Genomic DNA, 16,025 nt, shown 5'->3' on the forward strand with positions numbered 1-16,025 from the left:
TCCCAGGTATTGACTCCGCCCCTCCCAGCTCACTTCTGGGGTGGGACCAGTGCTCTTAAGGTGGTCCAGGCTATCGGAGGGACTTTTCTTAAGGGTGGGGAGCAGTGTTTTAGAAACCCCCTCCAGTGGACATTGTTTCATTCTGGTTGGATCGAGGCACTTGTATGCATTACTTGATGTGGGAGAGGTTACCATGTATATGCTGGGTGCCTTTATGCTGGAGCTGCTCTTTTGTGTGAGGGCCTCTGTGGTGACTGATAGGAGTTAGGGTACAGATTCTTTTGTCTACTTCTTGTGTTGGCATGGCAGCGGGTACACATTTAGCATTCCTGTGGTGTGCCAAGCTCTTTGCAGCACCAAGGGCTAAAGTGTATAGTGCCTTCCAAGGATTACAAATGAAGATATGGAAAAACCCTTTCTCTATTCCTGTAATGCCAAAGCACCTGGACATCAAATGTAGAATGTAAGCAGCCCCAGAACATGAAAAGCCTCTACTCTCTCATTATTCAGTTGTCGAGGAGTTGTCTTTTAAAAAGATGAAAGACACAAAGTTTAATGCTCATTCTTCTCCAATCAAGACCCCCAAAGTACTAGACACTGAATGAAAAGAGGTGTCTCTGAATGTCTTGGATGTTAGGATTGCCATTCTCATGTCAATCCCCTCAGACCCAGACTCGCTGCTGACACAGGCTCTCACCAAGATAGAACAGTGTATGTTCCATTTAATTTGTTTCATCTAAGATACCTATAAAACATCGTCCAGAACTGCCCCCATGGGTTATAGCTACCTGGAGAAATGCTTACAAGGCCTCAGGACTTTGTGAAGGTCTCCACGAGTGTCTTGTTAATGTACAGTATTTTGTTTAGGTGGCAATTTAATCAGAGAAATGATCCAAGTTTCCAACTTGATTCAAACTTTTCTATCCGGCCCTCTGGGAAAACCATCAGGGCGGCTTACAATCTAACAATGTTAAAACAAAGAGAAAAAAAAAGGACAGAAGAAGGCAGAGAAAGGAGTGAGGAACTACAATGTTACAGAAGAAAAGGAGGAGGGGTAAAACAAAAGGAAGAGGAGGGAAAGTGCTCTGCAGAAAACTGGACTCCTCAAACTTCAGCATCGATTGTTATAGGCATCTGAGAAGAGGTATGTTTTAAGCGCAGTTTTGAAGGTAGTGAGAGAAGATTGGGATTATAGATAAATAGGAAAGACATTCCAAAGATAAAGACCGTGTACTGAAAAGAGGAAGTGTCTTGTATGTTCGTGGGCAATCAAACGGTAGGACGGAATGAAAGTAAATTTTGGTATGAGCAGGATTATAAGGAGTCAGAAGGCAAGAGAGATAAGGTGATGCATCAGATGTAAGTATGTTAAAGATGAGTAGTGAAAGCTTATACATTATACAATGGGTTATTGGCAACCAGTGGGCTTCTTTTAATTGAGGAGTGATATGATCATATTTCCTGGCATTGCAAATTAAATGGATAGCAGTGTTTTGAATAAGTTGTGAGCATCAGAGTGCCTTGACTCTGAGATCCTGGTATAGGGAATTACAATACTTTAACTGAAATAAGGGAATGGACAAGAATATTTAATGCAGAGTGAAATATGAATGAGCGTACTGAACATATTAACTGGAGTTTGAAAAAACAGCTACGCACCACCTTGGAGATTTTGTGGTCTGAATGAAACATACAGTTTCTAGAATGGACTTAGTTTTTGACTACCTTTTGGTGGTGAATGTGTCTTCAGTATTTCTGGGAAGTGTGACACAATATTGTCTAATTCAGATCATTGCCTCAGAATATTTGATCAAGGCTACAAGATCGAATTTCGTACACCTTCCACTCACCAACCCCCAGTGGTGCTTAAGCACTACTCTGAAATCCAAGTTGCTATGTTAGATACTAGCTGTCCTCCAAGAATGCAACATATAGTCAAATCCAAATGATGAAAAGGTATTTTCCTCCAAGTATTTTCTCTTCCTCAAGAAACCCAGGGTACTTAGACTTGAATCTATTCATCAAGAAAGAAAAATTCAAAATGAACTTACTCAGCACCATCTTGATTCTTCTCTGCCAGAATGATTGATTTCCCTGGATGCAAGGGATGCCTATATCCTGTTCCTATGCATATGCTGCACTGAAAATTCCTATGCTTCATGTTCCTGTACCATTACCAACAATACAAAGTTCTTCCTTTCAGCTTTTCCTTGTCTCTTAGCGTATTTACTAAGTATTTTGTATTCTCCGAGGACAAGCAGGCTGCTTGTTCTCACGACTGGGTTGACGTCCGCGGCAGCCCCCACCAACCGGAAAAAGCTTCGCGGGACGGTCGGCACGCAGGGCACGCCCACCGCGCATGCGCGGCCGTCTTCCCGCCCGTGCGCGACCGCTCCCGCCAGTTACTTTTTTCCCGCGACTGAGAGAGTCGTGTTTTTGCAACTCTCTCGTTTCAGCCGCCGGAATTTTCGACCGCGTTTACGCGGGTCGTCGCTCTTGGCCCTTTTGGCCTCTTCTTCTTTCAGTTTCGTTTGTTATCCAAAAAAAAAAAAAAAAAAGAATTTTGCGCGTGTGGAGCACGCGCTCCTCCTTTTTCCCTCGCTTTCTAGCGGGGACGCCTCGTTGCGGCCTAGTGGCCGCTCGGTCGGTTTCAATTTTCGTGGTGTGATTTTAGCCACCATTGCCGACTTTGACTTCGCCGACGCGATTTTTCCGTCGATGTCCTCGAAGGTCCCGAGTGGATTTAAAAGTGTGGTCGCTGCGGCCGGCCGATCTCGCAGACCGACACCCACGCTTGGTGCCTCCAGTGCCTCGGGCCGGAGCACAATCTCAAGTCGTGTGCTTTGTGTCTCGGTCTCCGGAAACGGACTCAGGTTGCGAGGCAAGTTCTGCGGGACCGTCTTTTTGGAACTTGCGCCGGCCCCTCGACGTCGACCTCGACGGCATCGGTATCGAAGGCCGGTTCTTCGGTACCGGTATCGATGCCCGAGACATCGGCACCGATGGCAGCGACCCCAGGAGAACAGGTCCCGTCGGCCCGCCGGTCCGCCGGCGAGAGTGGGGTAGAGAGACCGCGTGGGCAGTCGGCCCCGGTCACTCCCTCAACTCGTGAGCCACGGGACCGAACCCTGTCGGACCCGGTACCTCGAGACCGAGGGGGATCGACCTCCTCCTCCTCCATGCCCTCCGGCACCGGTGACGTGCACCGGAAGAAGGACAAGAAGCGCCGTCACCGGGAGCCCTCGGTGCCTGAGGAGGTGTCGACGCCGAAGCGTCATCACAGAGAGGAGAGATCTCCGTCGGTGGTGGAGGTACCGACGCGTCGGGGTTCCGGCACCTCGGTGCCGTCTCCTGGCCCCCAGCAGCTTCTGGCACCGACACCCTTGCCGGCCCCACCGCCTTTCTCGGCAGCGGGCCTGGACGAGTGCCTCAGAGCCATCCTTCCGGGGCTCCTGGAAGGGCTGATGCGCCAGGCTGTGCCGGCGCCGGGGGTGCTTGCGCCCTCGGCGCCGATGACTGTGGCGCCGGCGAGCTCTAGCCCGGCGCCGGGGCAGTCGACACCGCCGCCGCTTGCGGTGCCGGTCTCGACAGCCACGCAGGTGGAGTCCCCGTCGACGTCGATGGAGGGAGCTCCGTCCCCGCCGGCGCGGGAGTCCACCGCTCGACGACACCGAGGCCTCGGTGCCTCGACGTCGAGCCGGGCCCGGTACCGGACTCAGCTACATGAGCTAATGTCCGATACCGAGGATGAGGACTCGTGGGGGGAAGAGGAGGACCCGAGATATTTCTCCTCAGAGGAGTCTACGGGCCTTCCCTCGGACCCCACGCCGTCACCGGAGAGGAAGCTCTCACCTCCTGAGAGTCTCTCCTTTGCCTCCTTTGTGCGGGATATGTCTATAAGCATTCCCTTTCCCGTGGTCTCTGTGGAAGAGCCGAGGGCCGAGATGCTCGAGGTCCTCGACTATCCATCACCACCTAGAGAGTCCTCCACGGTACCGCTGCACAATGTCCTGAAGGAGACGCTGCTCCGGAACTGGGTGCGACCATTAACTAATCCCACCATTCCCAAGAAAGCAGAGTCCCAGTACAGGATCCACTCTGACCCAGAGCTCATGCGGCCCCAGTTGCCCCATGACTCAGCGGTCGTGGATTCTGCTCTCAAGAGGGCACGGAGTTCGAGGGATACCGCCTCGGCGCCCCCGGGGCGGGAGTCTCGCACTCTGGACTCATTTGGGAGGAAGGCCTACCAGTCCTCCATGCTCGTGACCCGCATCCAATCGTACCTGCTCTATATGAGCATCCACATGCGGACCAATGTGCAACAGCTGGCGGACCTGGTCGATAAGCTCCCGCCGGAGCAGTCCAGGCCTTATCAGGAGGTGGTCAGGCAGCTGAAGGCGTGCAGAAAGTTCCTGTCCAGGGGGATTTTTGACACCTGTGACGTGGCATCTCGTGCTGCGGCCCAAGGTATAGTGATGCGCAGGCTCTCATGGCTGCGTGCCTCTGACCTGGACAACCGCACCCAGCAGAGACTGGCCGACGTCCCTTGCCGGGGGGATAACATTTTCGGTGAGAAGGTCGAGCAGATGGTGGACCAACTGCATCAGCGGGAAACCGCTCTCGACAAGCTCTCCCACCGGGCGCCTTCAGCACCCGCCCCCACGGGTGGGCGTTTTTCCCGGGCACGGCAGGCTGCACCCTATTCTTTTGCAAAGCGTAGGTACAACCAGCCGGCCCGAAGGCCTCGTCAGGCACAGGGACAGCCCCAGCGCGCTCGTTCTCGTCAACAGCGTGCGCCTAAGCAGCCCCCTGCGCCTCCACAGCAAAAGCCGGGGACGGGCTTTTGACTGGATCCACGGGAACATAGCCGCCCTACAAGTGTCCGTACCGGACGATCTGCCGGTCGGAGGGAGGTTAAATTTTTTTCACCAAAGGTGGCCTCTCATAACCTCCGACCAGTGGGTTCTCCAAATAGTGCGGTGCGGATACGCCCTGAATTTGGCCTCCCTGCCTCCAAATTGTCCTCCAGGAGCTCAGTCTTTCAGCTCCCATCACAAGCAGGTACTTGCAGAGGAACTCTCCGCCCTTCTCAGCGCCAATGCGGTCGAGCCCGTACCACCCGGGCAGGAAGGGCAGGGATTCTATTCCAGGTACTTCCTTGTGGAAAAGAAAACAGGGGGGATGCGTCCCATCCTAGACCTGAGAGGCCTGAACAAATTCCTGGTCAAAGAAAAGTTCAGGATGCTTTCCTTGGGCACCCTTCTGCCAATGATTCAGAAAAACGATTGGCTATGTTCCCTGGATTTAAAGGACGCATACACTCACATCCCGATACTGCCAGCTCACAGACAGTATCTCAGATTCCGCCTGGGCGCACGGCACTTTCAGTATTGTGTGCTGCCCTTTGGGCTCGCCTCTGCCCCACGAGTGTTTACAAAGTGCCTCGTGGTGGTAGCGGCCTACCTACGCAAGCTGGGAGTGCACGTGTTCCCATATCTCGACGATTGGCTGGTCAAGAACACCTCGGAGGCAGGAGCCCTCCGGTCCATGCAGTGCACTATTCAACTTCTGGAGCTGCTGGGGTTTGTGATAAATTACCCAAAGTCCCATCTCCAGCCAACTCAGTCTCTGGAATTCATAGGAGCGCTGCTGAATTCCCAGACGGCTCAGGCCTACCTTCCCGAAGCGAGGGCCACCAATCTCTTGGCCCTGGCTTCGCAGACCAGAGCGTCTCAGCAGATCACAGCTCGGCAGATGTTGAGACTTCTGGGTCATATGGCCTCCACAGTTCATGTGACTCCCATGGCTCGTCTTCACATGAGATCTGCTCAATGGACCCTAGCTTCCCAGTGGTTCCAAGCCACCGGGAATCTAGAAGATGTCATCCGCCTCTCCACCAGTTGTCGCACTTCACTGCTCTGGTGGACCATCCGGACCAATTTGACCCTGGGACGTCCATTCCAAGTTCCGCAGCCCACGAAAGTGCTGACGACGGATGCATCTCGCCTGGGGTGGGGAGCCCATGTCGATGGGCTCCACACTCAGGGTCTGTGGTCCCTCCAGGAAAAGGATCTGCAGATCAACCTCCTGGAGCTCCGAGCGATCTGGAACGCACTGAAGGCTTTCAGAGATCGGCTGTCCTGTCAAATTATCCAAATTCGGACAGACAATCAGGTTGCAATGTATTACGTCAACAAGCAGGGGGGCACCGGATCTCGCCCCCTGTGCCAGGAGGCCGTCGGGATGTGGCGTTGGGCGTGTCGGTTCGGCATGCTCCTCCAAGCCACATACCTGGCAGGCGTAAACAACAGTCTGGCCGACAGACTGAGCAGAGTCATGCAACCGCACGAGTGGTCGCTCCATGCCAGAGTGGTACGCAAGATCTTCCGAGCGTGGGGCACCCCCTCGGTGGACCTTTTCGCCTCTCAGACCAACCACAAGCTGCCTCTGTTCTGTTCCAGACTTCAGGCACACGGCAGGCTAGCGTCGGATGCCTTTCTCCTCCATTGGGGGACCGGCCTCCTGTATGCTTATCCTCCCATACCTTTGGTGGGGAAGACCTTACTGAAGCTCAAGCAAGACCGCGGCACCATGATTCTGATAGCGCCCTTTTGGCCCCGTCAGATCTGGTTCCCTCTTCTTCTGGAGTTGTCCTCCGAAGAACCGTGGAGATTGGAGTGTTTTCCGACTCTCATTTCGCAGAACGACGGAGCGTTGCTGCACCCCAACCTTCAGTCTCTGGCTCTCACGGCCTGGATGTTGAGGGCGTAGACTTCACTGCGTTGGGTCTGTCTGAGGGTGTCTCCCGGGTCTTGCTTGCCTCTAGGAAGGATTCCACTAAAAAGAGTTACTTTTTCAAGTGGAGGAGGTTTGTCGTGTGGTGTGAGAGCATGGCCCTAGAACCTCGTTCTTGCCCTGCACAGAACCTGCTTGAATACCTTCTGCACTTATCAGAGTCTGGCCTCAAGACCAACTCAGTAAGGAATCACCTTAGTGCGATTAGTGCTTACCATTATCGTGTGGAAGGTAAAGCCATCTCTGGAGAGCCTTTAGTCGTTCGATTCATGAGAGGCTTGCTTTTGTCAAAGCCCCCTATCAAGCCTCCTACTGTGTCATGGGATCTCAACGTCGTCCTCACCCAGCTGATGAAACCTCCTTTTGAGCCACTGAATACCTGCCATCTGAAGTACTTGACCTGGAAGGTCATTTTCCTGGTGGCAGTTACTTCCGCTCGTAGGGTCAGTGAGCTTCAAGCCCTAGTAGCTCATGCTCCATATACCAAATTTCATCACAACAGAGTAGTGCTCCGCACTCACCCAAAGTTCCTGCCGAAGGTGGTGTCGGAGTTCCATCTTAACCAGTCAATTGTCTTGCCAACATTCTTCCCCAGGCCGCATACCCGCCCTGCTGAACGTCAGTTGCACACATTGGACTGCAAGAGAGCATTGGCCTTCTACTTGGAGCGGACACAGCCCCACAGACAGTCCGCCCAATTGTTTATTTCTTTCGACCCTAACAGGCTAGGGGTCGCTGTCGGGAAACGCACCATCTCTAATTGGCTAGCAGATTGCATTTCCTTCACTTACGCCCAGGCTGGGCTGACTCTTGAGGGTCATGTCACGGCTCATAGTGTCAGAGCCATGGCAGCGTCGGTGGCCCACTTGAAGTCAGCCACTATTGAAGAGATCTGCAAGGCTGCGACGTGGTCATCTGTCCACACATTCACATCTCATTACTGCCTCCAGCAGGATACCCGACGCGACAGTCGGTTCGGGCAGTCGGTGCTGCAGAATCTGTTTGGGGTGTAAATCCAACTCCACCCTCCAGGACCCGAATTTATTCTGGTCAGGCTGCACTCTCAGTTAGTTGTTCTTCGTAGGTCAATTTCTGTTGTACCCTCGCCGTTGCGAGGTTCAATTGACCTGGGTTATTGTTTTGAGTGAGCCTGAGAGCTAGGGATACCCCAGTCGTGAGAACAAGCAGCCTGCTTGTCCTCGGAGAAAGGGTATGATACATACCTGTAGCAGTTGTTCTCCGAGGACAGCAGGCTGATTGTTCTCACCTTCCCTCCCTCCTCCCCTTTGGAGTTGTGTTTCATACTTTATTGCTTGTCATTCAACTGGCGGGAGCGGTCGCGCACGGGCGGGAAGACGGCCGCGCATGCGCGGTGGGCGTGCCCTGCGTGCCGACCGTCCCGCGAAGCTTTTTCCGGTTGGTGGGGGCTGCCGCGGACGTCAACCCAGTCGTGAGAACAATCAGCCTGCTGTCCTCGGAGAACAACTGCTACAGGTATGTATCATACCCTATAGCAGTGGTCCAGCTATTCGGATTGGGACTCTCTGTCTTCCCTGTCTGACAATTGGCTCATCTGCTCAAGCATAGCAAGAGGCTACTCACTCTAATTAGGACCATCCAAATTCTGCAGATGCTGGAGTTTCTCATCAGCACAATCCCTAGAGTTCATTGGAGCACGCTCGGTGATCCCCCTTGCAAGAGCATTCCTTCTGGATACTCACCTGTGAGCAGTCCAGACACTGAGACATCATATAACCTTGGCTCGCTCCACATTGTCCACATTCCTTCTCAGATTACTATGTGACATGGTAGCCACAGTGGGTAGTGATGGTCACCATAGCAAGGGTGTTTAGTTGCCCACTTGATTGGCACATGAAGTTTCAGTGGGGTCAACATTGGCAACCTCTTTCAAGAAAAATTTGGATAACATCACAAAGCAGACAAGCCTTTCCTTGGTAGTAAGGTACTTTCAACCTAGCACAAGGACCTGACTTCTGGCTACTGCAATTGATCATAAGTTTTATTACAGATGCATCTCCTGTGGGAATGGAAGCCCACCTTGTTGATATCCCCACATAGGATATGTGGGTGTGCAATAAGTACAAACTCCATTTCAGTCTTCTTGAGTTACTGGCCATGTTCTGCTCACTACAGATCCTCAAGGATTGGCTTAGGGTAATATCTTATTTATTCATACCAAGAATAAGATAGCTGTGTTCTACATAAACAATCAAGTCAGGTCAGGCTCTTACCCAATATGTCAGAAGATCATCTGGCTATGGAACCTATCACTTGACCTGCAGCTCTATAAGCCACCTATATCTCAAGATACCAAAACCATTTAGAAGGCCAGCTAAGCAGCAATTCCTTGCCCAGGATCTAGCTGAGCACACATTTGGGCGGTTGGGTATTCCAGACATAGGCCTTTTGCAACTGATAATAATGCGATATAGAAACATGACGGTAGACAAAGACCAAATGACCCATCCAGTCTGCCCATCCTCAGTAACCACTAACTCCTTTTCCTAAGAGATCCCACGTGCCTGTCCCATGCTTTCTTAAATTCTGACACAGTCTTTGTCTCCATGACCTCCACTGGGAGGCCATTCCACGTATCCACCACCCTTTCTGTGAAAGAATATTTTCTTAGATTACTCCTAAGCCCTTTTCCTCTTAAGTTCATCCTATTCCCTCTCATTCCAGAGTTTTCCTTCATTTGAAAAGGCTCACCTTCTTTACATTAATGCCTTTGAGGTATTTAAACATCTCTATCATATCTTCTCTCTCCCTGCTCTCTTCCAGTGTATACATATTGAGGTTCATAAGCCCTCTGGACTGACTCCATCCTTTTTATATCTTTTTGATAATGATGATAAATGATAATGATAAACTGGTCTTATATCCTGCTAATTTAACCTCTTCAGTTCAAAGTGGGTAACAAAATCACAAGAGAACAAAACTTTAAAAGGTTATTATTCATAGAAATTCACCATATATAACTCAGATATGAAGATGCTAAAATAAAATTGTCAAAAATATGAAAGATGGTGCAAAAATAACAGTATAGATGGCAAGTTGGTATAGAAATCTGTTTTTATACAGTATAAGAAAAAGGTGATGGAATCTAAGAAGAATTGCTATAGTCAATTAATGAGGATAACATTAATAGTATTGTGTACCTTAGTGAAATCTATAACTGCACCAACTGACTCCTTACTAGGTCCTCACATAACACTGCCGTCTGCTCAAGATCTTGCAGATTTTTTTCTTAACATTGTAACACAGATTCAATGTGATGTATTAATTACTGACTCAAACAATACTGAGCTTTCATTTGATGACTCTTTGGTATTTTTGGATGGGGTGAAAACTAATAAAATCTGGGATTCATTTCCACCCATGACCACTACTATCACTTCTACTCTATTGAAATGTTCTCATTCTCAATGTATTCTGGATTATTGTCCAATTTCTTTATTTTCAAAAGTACCACATTTAATTTCACAGTGGTTAACAGCAGAATTTAATTCATTGTTGGCAACTGTCTCACTGCCATCTTATATGGGAAAGATTATACTAACACCAGTACCCAAAGGCAATAATGTTGATCTTTCTATACCTTCAAATTATCGCCCTGTAGCTAGTATACCTATTTTTACTAAGCTAATGGAAACATATGTGAGCCAATTGTTTATGGAATATATGGATGTTCTCTTGTTTACAGGTAAGCAACATTACTACCTGGTCTAAGGATGTAAGTGCAGTGTATTATATCAAACTTGAATTTTAGTGTATCTTTCTGTTTTTCCAAAGGGAATGCTCAAGGTTGCCTGTAGCAGGGGTGGAGGCTATCTCGAAGAAACTTCCTCTGGCACACGCCAATGCAGCATCAGTGATGTCACTAAAACTACAGCAGGAGGAGTGTGAACCAGTGGGTCAGAAATCCAGCAAACTGTCCCTGAGCAAGAAGAGAAGGAAAAAGAGTTAAGATTTCTAATTAGTCAATGACAGGCCAACACATTTCTGCTAGTATAGTCAATATTGATATGTAGGGCAAATTGGAGGAAATTCAGGGCAAGATATTGAGATATTTATTTTATTTTCTATAGAGCTATGGTTTTTTTTATACAGGGAAATCAGAACTACATGTCCTAGCATGAAATGGGGTAAAATATTAGACTTGGTTCAGAAGGATAGCGTGTGGGAGTATCCTGCACAATACTGCTGAATTAGACCCAGATATTCAATGACGGGGCATGTTGGGGTACCAGCATTGAATATATGATTCTTCGGCTGACCCAGAAGTTATGTGAATGCTGGCTGATATTCAGTTCCGATACCTGCATGCATAATCTGGCAAAGATAGGACTGCTTTTTATGCAGTTTTATCTTCTGGTTACGTACGTGGGCATCAACTCTGAATACTTCTGATGCCTGCATTTCTTAAACACTGGCCAAAACTAACTAGATAGTGTCATTGTGCAGTTAAGTGCCAGTAAGACTCTGGGGCTGGCCCTTTCTGTGTGGTTTAAGCAGGCAGGAGTCTCCCATAAATTCCACTGTGTGTCACAGCTGCCAGTTTATCCAATTTCAGTCCTGGTTTTCAACTTACATCCCCAATGCAGTGTGGTATTTATAGTCCCTTATTCTACCCATTAAAATCTGTGCTGTTGGTGACATAATGCTGTGGTGCCAGGATAGGGTTGCTAGAAATCTAAAATGTCCCTATAGAAATGAGACTGTAAAGAGAACCAAGCCAAAGTATCCCCCATGTCTAGCTCCTGTTAAAAAGAAAAAAAAAGTGGAGCTGAGGTACATCTCAGAGATCTCTGAGATCCCTCCCCACCGGAATTTTTCTGTTTTCCCCAATTTATTTATTGGGATCTATTAACTGCCTTTAAGAAGAGATTCACCCAAGGCGGTGTACAGCAGGTAAAGTTTAACATAAAACTTACAATTTTGTTAACAGCATAACAATAATAAAATAGCCAAAAATAAACTAAATATAATAAGGTAAACTTGAAAACAGTAAATTGAAGCCTAATAATATATAGAACTACTGTGAAACAGTATCAAAAATATACACATTTAAACACTGGAATTCAAATACCAGAGTTATAATGCAGATTGGGATCCCCAGCGAATGAAATGATGGCCCACCCCACAGCAGAATGTTTGGACATTGGGCTCTCTATTCTCTTCTCCTTCATCAAAGACATTTGTTACGTAAATGGTAATGAGTCATCTGTACCAGACTTCAGTTTATTTCTAGCAAAATGGGGTTGGGGCATAACCTGTTATCCGTGCTAAGAAAGATTCTAATTAGCAGCATTGTTTTTATTTCTTTTTCATTTTATCAAGGGAAAAGTATTTAAGTGGCTGGGGCTCATGCAGGTTCAGCTAAAATCCGCCCCTTTCTTTCCGAGCACTCTACCAAAACCCTCATCCACACTCTTGTCACCTCTCGTTTAGACTCCTGCAATCTGCTTCTTGCTGGCCTCCCACTTAGTCACCTCTCCCCTCTCCAATCGGTTCAAAACTCTGCTGCCCGTCTCGTCTTCCGCTAGGGTCGCTTTACTCATACTACCCCTTTCCTCAAGTCGCTTCACTGGCTCCCTATCCGTTTTTGCATCCTGTTCACACTTCTTCTACTAACCTATAAATGTACTCACTCTGCTGCTCCCCAGTATCTCTCCACACTCGTCCTTCCCTACACCCCTTCCCGTGCACTCCGCTCCATGGATAAAACCTTCTTATCTGTTCCCTTCTCCACTACTGCCAACTCCAGACTTCGCACCTTCTGTCTCGCTACACCCTAAGCCTGGAATAAACTTCCTGAGCCCCTACGTCTTGCCCCATCCTTGGCCACCTTTAAATCTAGACTGAAAGCCCACCTCTTTAACATTGCTTTTGACTCGTAACCACTTGTAACCACTCGCCTCCACCTACCCTCCTCTCCTCCTTCCTGTACACATTAATTGATTTGATTTGCTTACTTTATTTTTTGTCTATTAGATTGTAAGCTCTTTGAGCAGGGACTGTCTTTCTTCTATGTTTGTACAGCGCTGCGTACGCCTTGTAGCGCTATAGAAATGCTAAATAGTAGTAGTAGTAGTAGTAGTAGTAGTAATGTTAGCATAATACTAATGATACACCTAATAAGCTTGCATTAGAACATTCAAGTCTTAATAAGGTTGCATTTTAGAACATTCAAGTAACATAGATATGATGCTCTGCTGCTTTGAATGTGTGTGTGCCTCTGCCCTCTTTCAAGCATGAGCACAGTTTATTTTTTTATTTTTCGTGGCAGACTGGATTATCGGCAGGGAAGTTCATTACCTCCCTCCTCCTTTTGCTTTGGTAAGGTGTATTTTATCACTGCTTCAGTGAGTGCGTTGAGTTGTAGAATTCCAAATTTCCATGGTAACCGTTAACTGTACCTCAGCTTAGAGTGTATTGCACATGAGGCTGGAACTTTGGAGGGGGAGGAGGAAATAGAGTCTTACAGACTCAGGGCCTGATGCGCAAAGCTTACCATGCTGGTAGCGTTTACTTTAGACTGGTTGTAGCCAGTCTAAAACAAATGTTATTTAGCATCTAATGCACAAAGGGCTTTTGCGTGGCTTTAACCATTTGCTATAGCAGCTACCAAGAGTCTTATACAAATGCATTACAATATGCTCATTAGTATTATAATGAGCATTCTGTGTGATGCACAGAAAGGAGCGTCTGCCTTTAGAGTGTTAGATTTTACGGTAGGTCAGGAGCTGTCATCGGAGTCCTGTGCAGTTCCCTTCTCCCTTCGGCCTCTTCTTCCCTACCACCCCCCAGCCTGGTGCAGGGAGTTCTCTCCTCCTTCCTGCGCTCTGCTGACCTCAGGGAATGATCTTTCCTTCCTTTTCCCCCCCACCTGTCAACAAACGCTCTCCTATTGCTTGCTGCTTCATGCCTGTCCTTCGCCTTGGGGCCATGGGATAAACGATGTCTGATGTTGGTAACAGGGCTGAAGAATCAGTTCCACAAGGCTAGCCAGGTAAGAGCCACTGACCCGTGAGCGACTGTTTTTATGAGGCCAGATCAGTGGGCACCCTGAGCCCAGGCATGATGTTCTTGATTCCGAGGAAACAATCCTGTTCTGTGCATGTTTCTAGGCATCCAAGTCACAAACAGTGACCAATGCACAAAGGAATTTCCGTGCATCTCATTTGCATGCCATCCCTTTTGTGTATTGGTCACTGTTTGCAACTCAGTAAGTTCTCCTATGGCTGCCATTTTTAAGGGCTCCCTTTGTGCATCGGTGCCCCAATCTTTTATGCAGCTCTCTAGACACTAACAATCAGGATGTGCTTTAGGAGCAGTTAAATGTCAAAAAAAGGCAAAGTAGTTTCTCTTGGAATGAGTACCTTACAACCTGAAAGTCACAGGTTCAACACAGGCTTTAGGATTTAGTCTTAGAGACATTGTAATTTGGAATTCAGTTTTTGTGCATGCCTTCTCAGGTGAAATTCAGTGTGAGTTTGCTCCTTTGATTTTCAGAGGTGCGCTGTGCTATAGTAGTATATCTAGTTTTTCACCCTTTTATTCAGGTAGCAGTTTTCTTTCTCCTAGTTTGTGCAGTCCATTACAGTTGTGGCTTAGAAGGCAGGCTGTCTTTGTGAGGGCTGTGTGCCTTTGTTTCTGATGCACACCTTGTCACAGAACATTTATTTTGCTTTTTTCTGATGGTTGTTTAATGTTGCGAGGCTCTTAGGGAGCTCTCTCTCTCTCTTCTGGATGAAATTTGGCCTGCTATTCCCAGGTACTTGGCTCCTCTGTAATGGCACTGTTTAAGCTAAGCTGTATTCTGGTGCCTTCGAGAAGTGAGTCTAGATTGCTTATGTGATCCATCTTCCAAAAGCAGAGAGAGAAAATTCTTTAGATAAGAGCTTTCAGCTATAAGTCTTCCGTTCCTTTTTCTCTGAGATTTGCTTCTTTCCAATACAAGTGAATGCTGTGGGCTATGTTTTTGATGTACCTCGTCTCCTCCCAGCGGTGCCAGTTGATATGCAGCTCTTGCGTTCACATAGTCCATTATTGCTTGTTCCTCTGAGCTTCTCTCGTTCAGTTTTTCCACTATAATTTCCTTTTTATCTCTCATGGCATTCATGGGCTCAAGGGAGTTTAGTTTCCTGGCTTCTGCTAGTTTTGCCAACTTCTCAGGCTCAGCTAATTTAGGCCTATTTGCCGAACTTAACATCATAGGTTCTGAAGAGTGTGATAGCAGCATAGGTTCAACCAAGCTTCTCAGAATGAGTTCACCTGAGCCCAACAGCATGGTTCATCTGAACTTAACAGCATGGATTCTCCTGAGCTTAATAGCATGGATTTGGCTGAGCCTATCAGCATGCCTTTAGATGGGCTTTACAGAATAGTTTTGGCTGAGTTTATCAGCATGAATTTAGCTGAGCTTAGCTTGAATTTAGCTGAGTTAACTGCCTGGATGTAGCTCACCTTAACAGCTTAAATTTGGCTGAGCCTGGCAGTGTGGATCTAGCTGAGCTTAATAGCATGGATATGGCTGGGCTTATCAGCATGGTTTCAGCTTTAATTCATCCAAGTTTATATTTCAACATTTTTATTGATGATTGACAAAAATAACTATATCCAGTATCTGGCATAAACATAAATGCCACCATCAAACTTTCAAAATAGCAATACAGTGGTAAAGTCCATCATCAATCTTTTTAACATTTTCTCCCGTCCCCCCGAACCCACCCTCCTTCCCCTCTGCCTTTATGGTTCAACAATTTTATTGATGATATTACACGGATAACAGTACCAAGAAAAACATAATGTAGACTCTGATAATTAACACACCCACAGCTCAAAAAAAAAAACTAACATAGAACATTATCTAATTCATCCAAGTTTAAGAGCTCAAATTCAGCTGGGCTTGGCAGCTTATTACCTTAAATTCACCGGCCTTAGCCTCGCAAACTCGCTGCTCCTTATCGGCATTTGCTAAACAGGGTTTCTGCTCATGGGCTGTGCGGAACTCAGTCTCACAGTTTCAGTTGAGCCTAACCTCTTCGCCTGCCTGTGTAATGCAGATGATGGAGCACTAGGGTAATAGAGCTAACTAGAAAAGCTATACAATATGGCTGGATGTGGTGCCTGTGCAAGAGTGCATACTTACAGCTATTCAGCTGTTTGGCTCCCTAGCTGACCATCATATCTGTCTTTTCCAGAAG

The 16,025-nt window shown here is 47.7% G+C and overlaps 1 protein-coding gene across 1 annotated transcript in view; it reads left to right on the top strand.

The window, feature by feature from the left end:
- The window catches only part of ZCWPW1 (zinc finger CW-type and PWWP domain containing 1), a 230,803-nt gene that overhangs the window by 83,247 nt on the left and 131,531 nt on the right, over positions 1-16,025 (top strand). The window contains exon 6 of the mRNA XM_030188050.1: positions 10,609-10,778. Coding sequence (XP_030043910.1) covers positions 10,609-10,778 — 170 coding nt within the window. The remainder of the gene's footprint in view (positions 1-10,608; positions 10,779-16,025) is intronic.

The sequence above is a fragment of the Microcaecilia unicolor genome, chromosome 14 (assembly GCF_901765095.1).
Source record: "Microcaecilia unicolor chromosome 14, aMicUni1.1, whole genome shotgun sequence".
In the NCBI taxonomy this organism is placed as follows: Eukaryota; Metazoa; Chordata; class Amphibia; order Gymnophiona; family Siphonopidae; genus Microcaecilia; species Microcaecilia unicolor.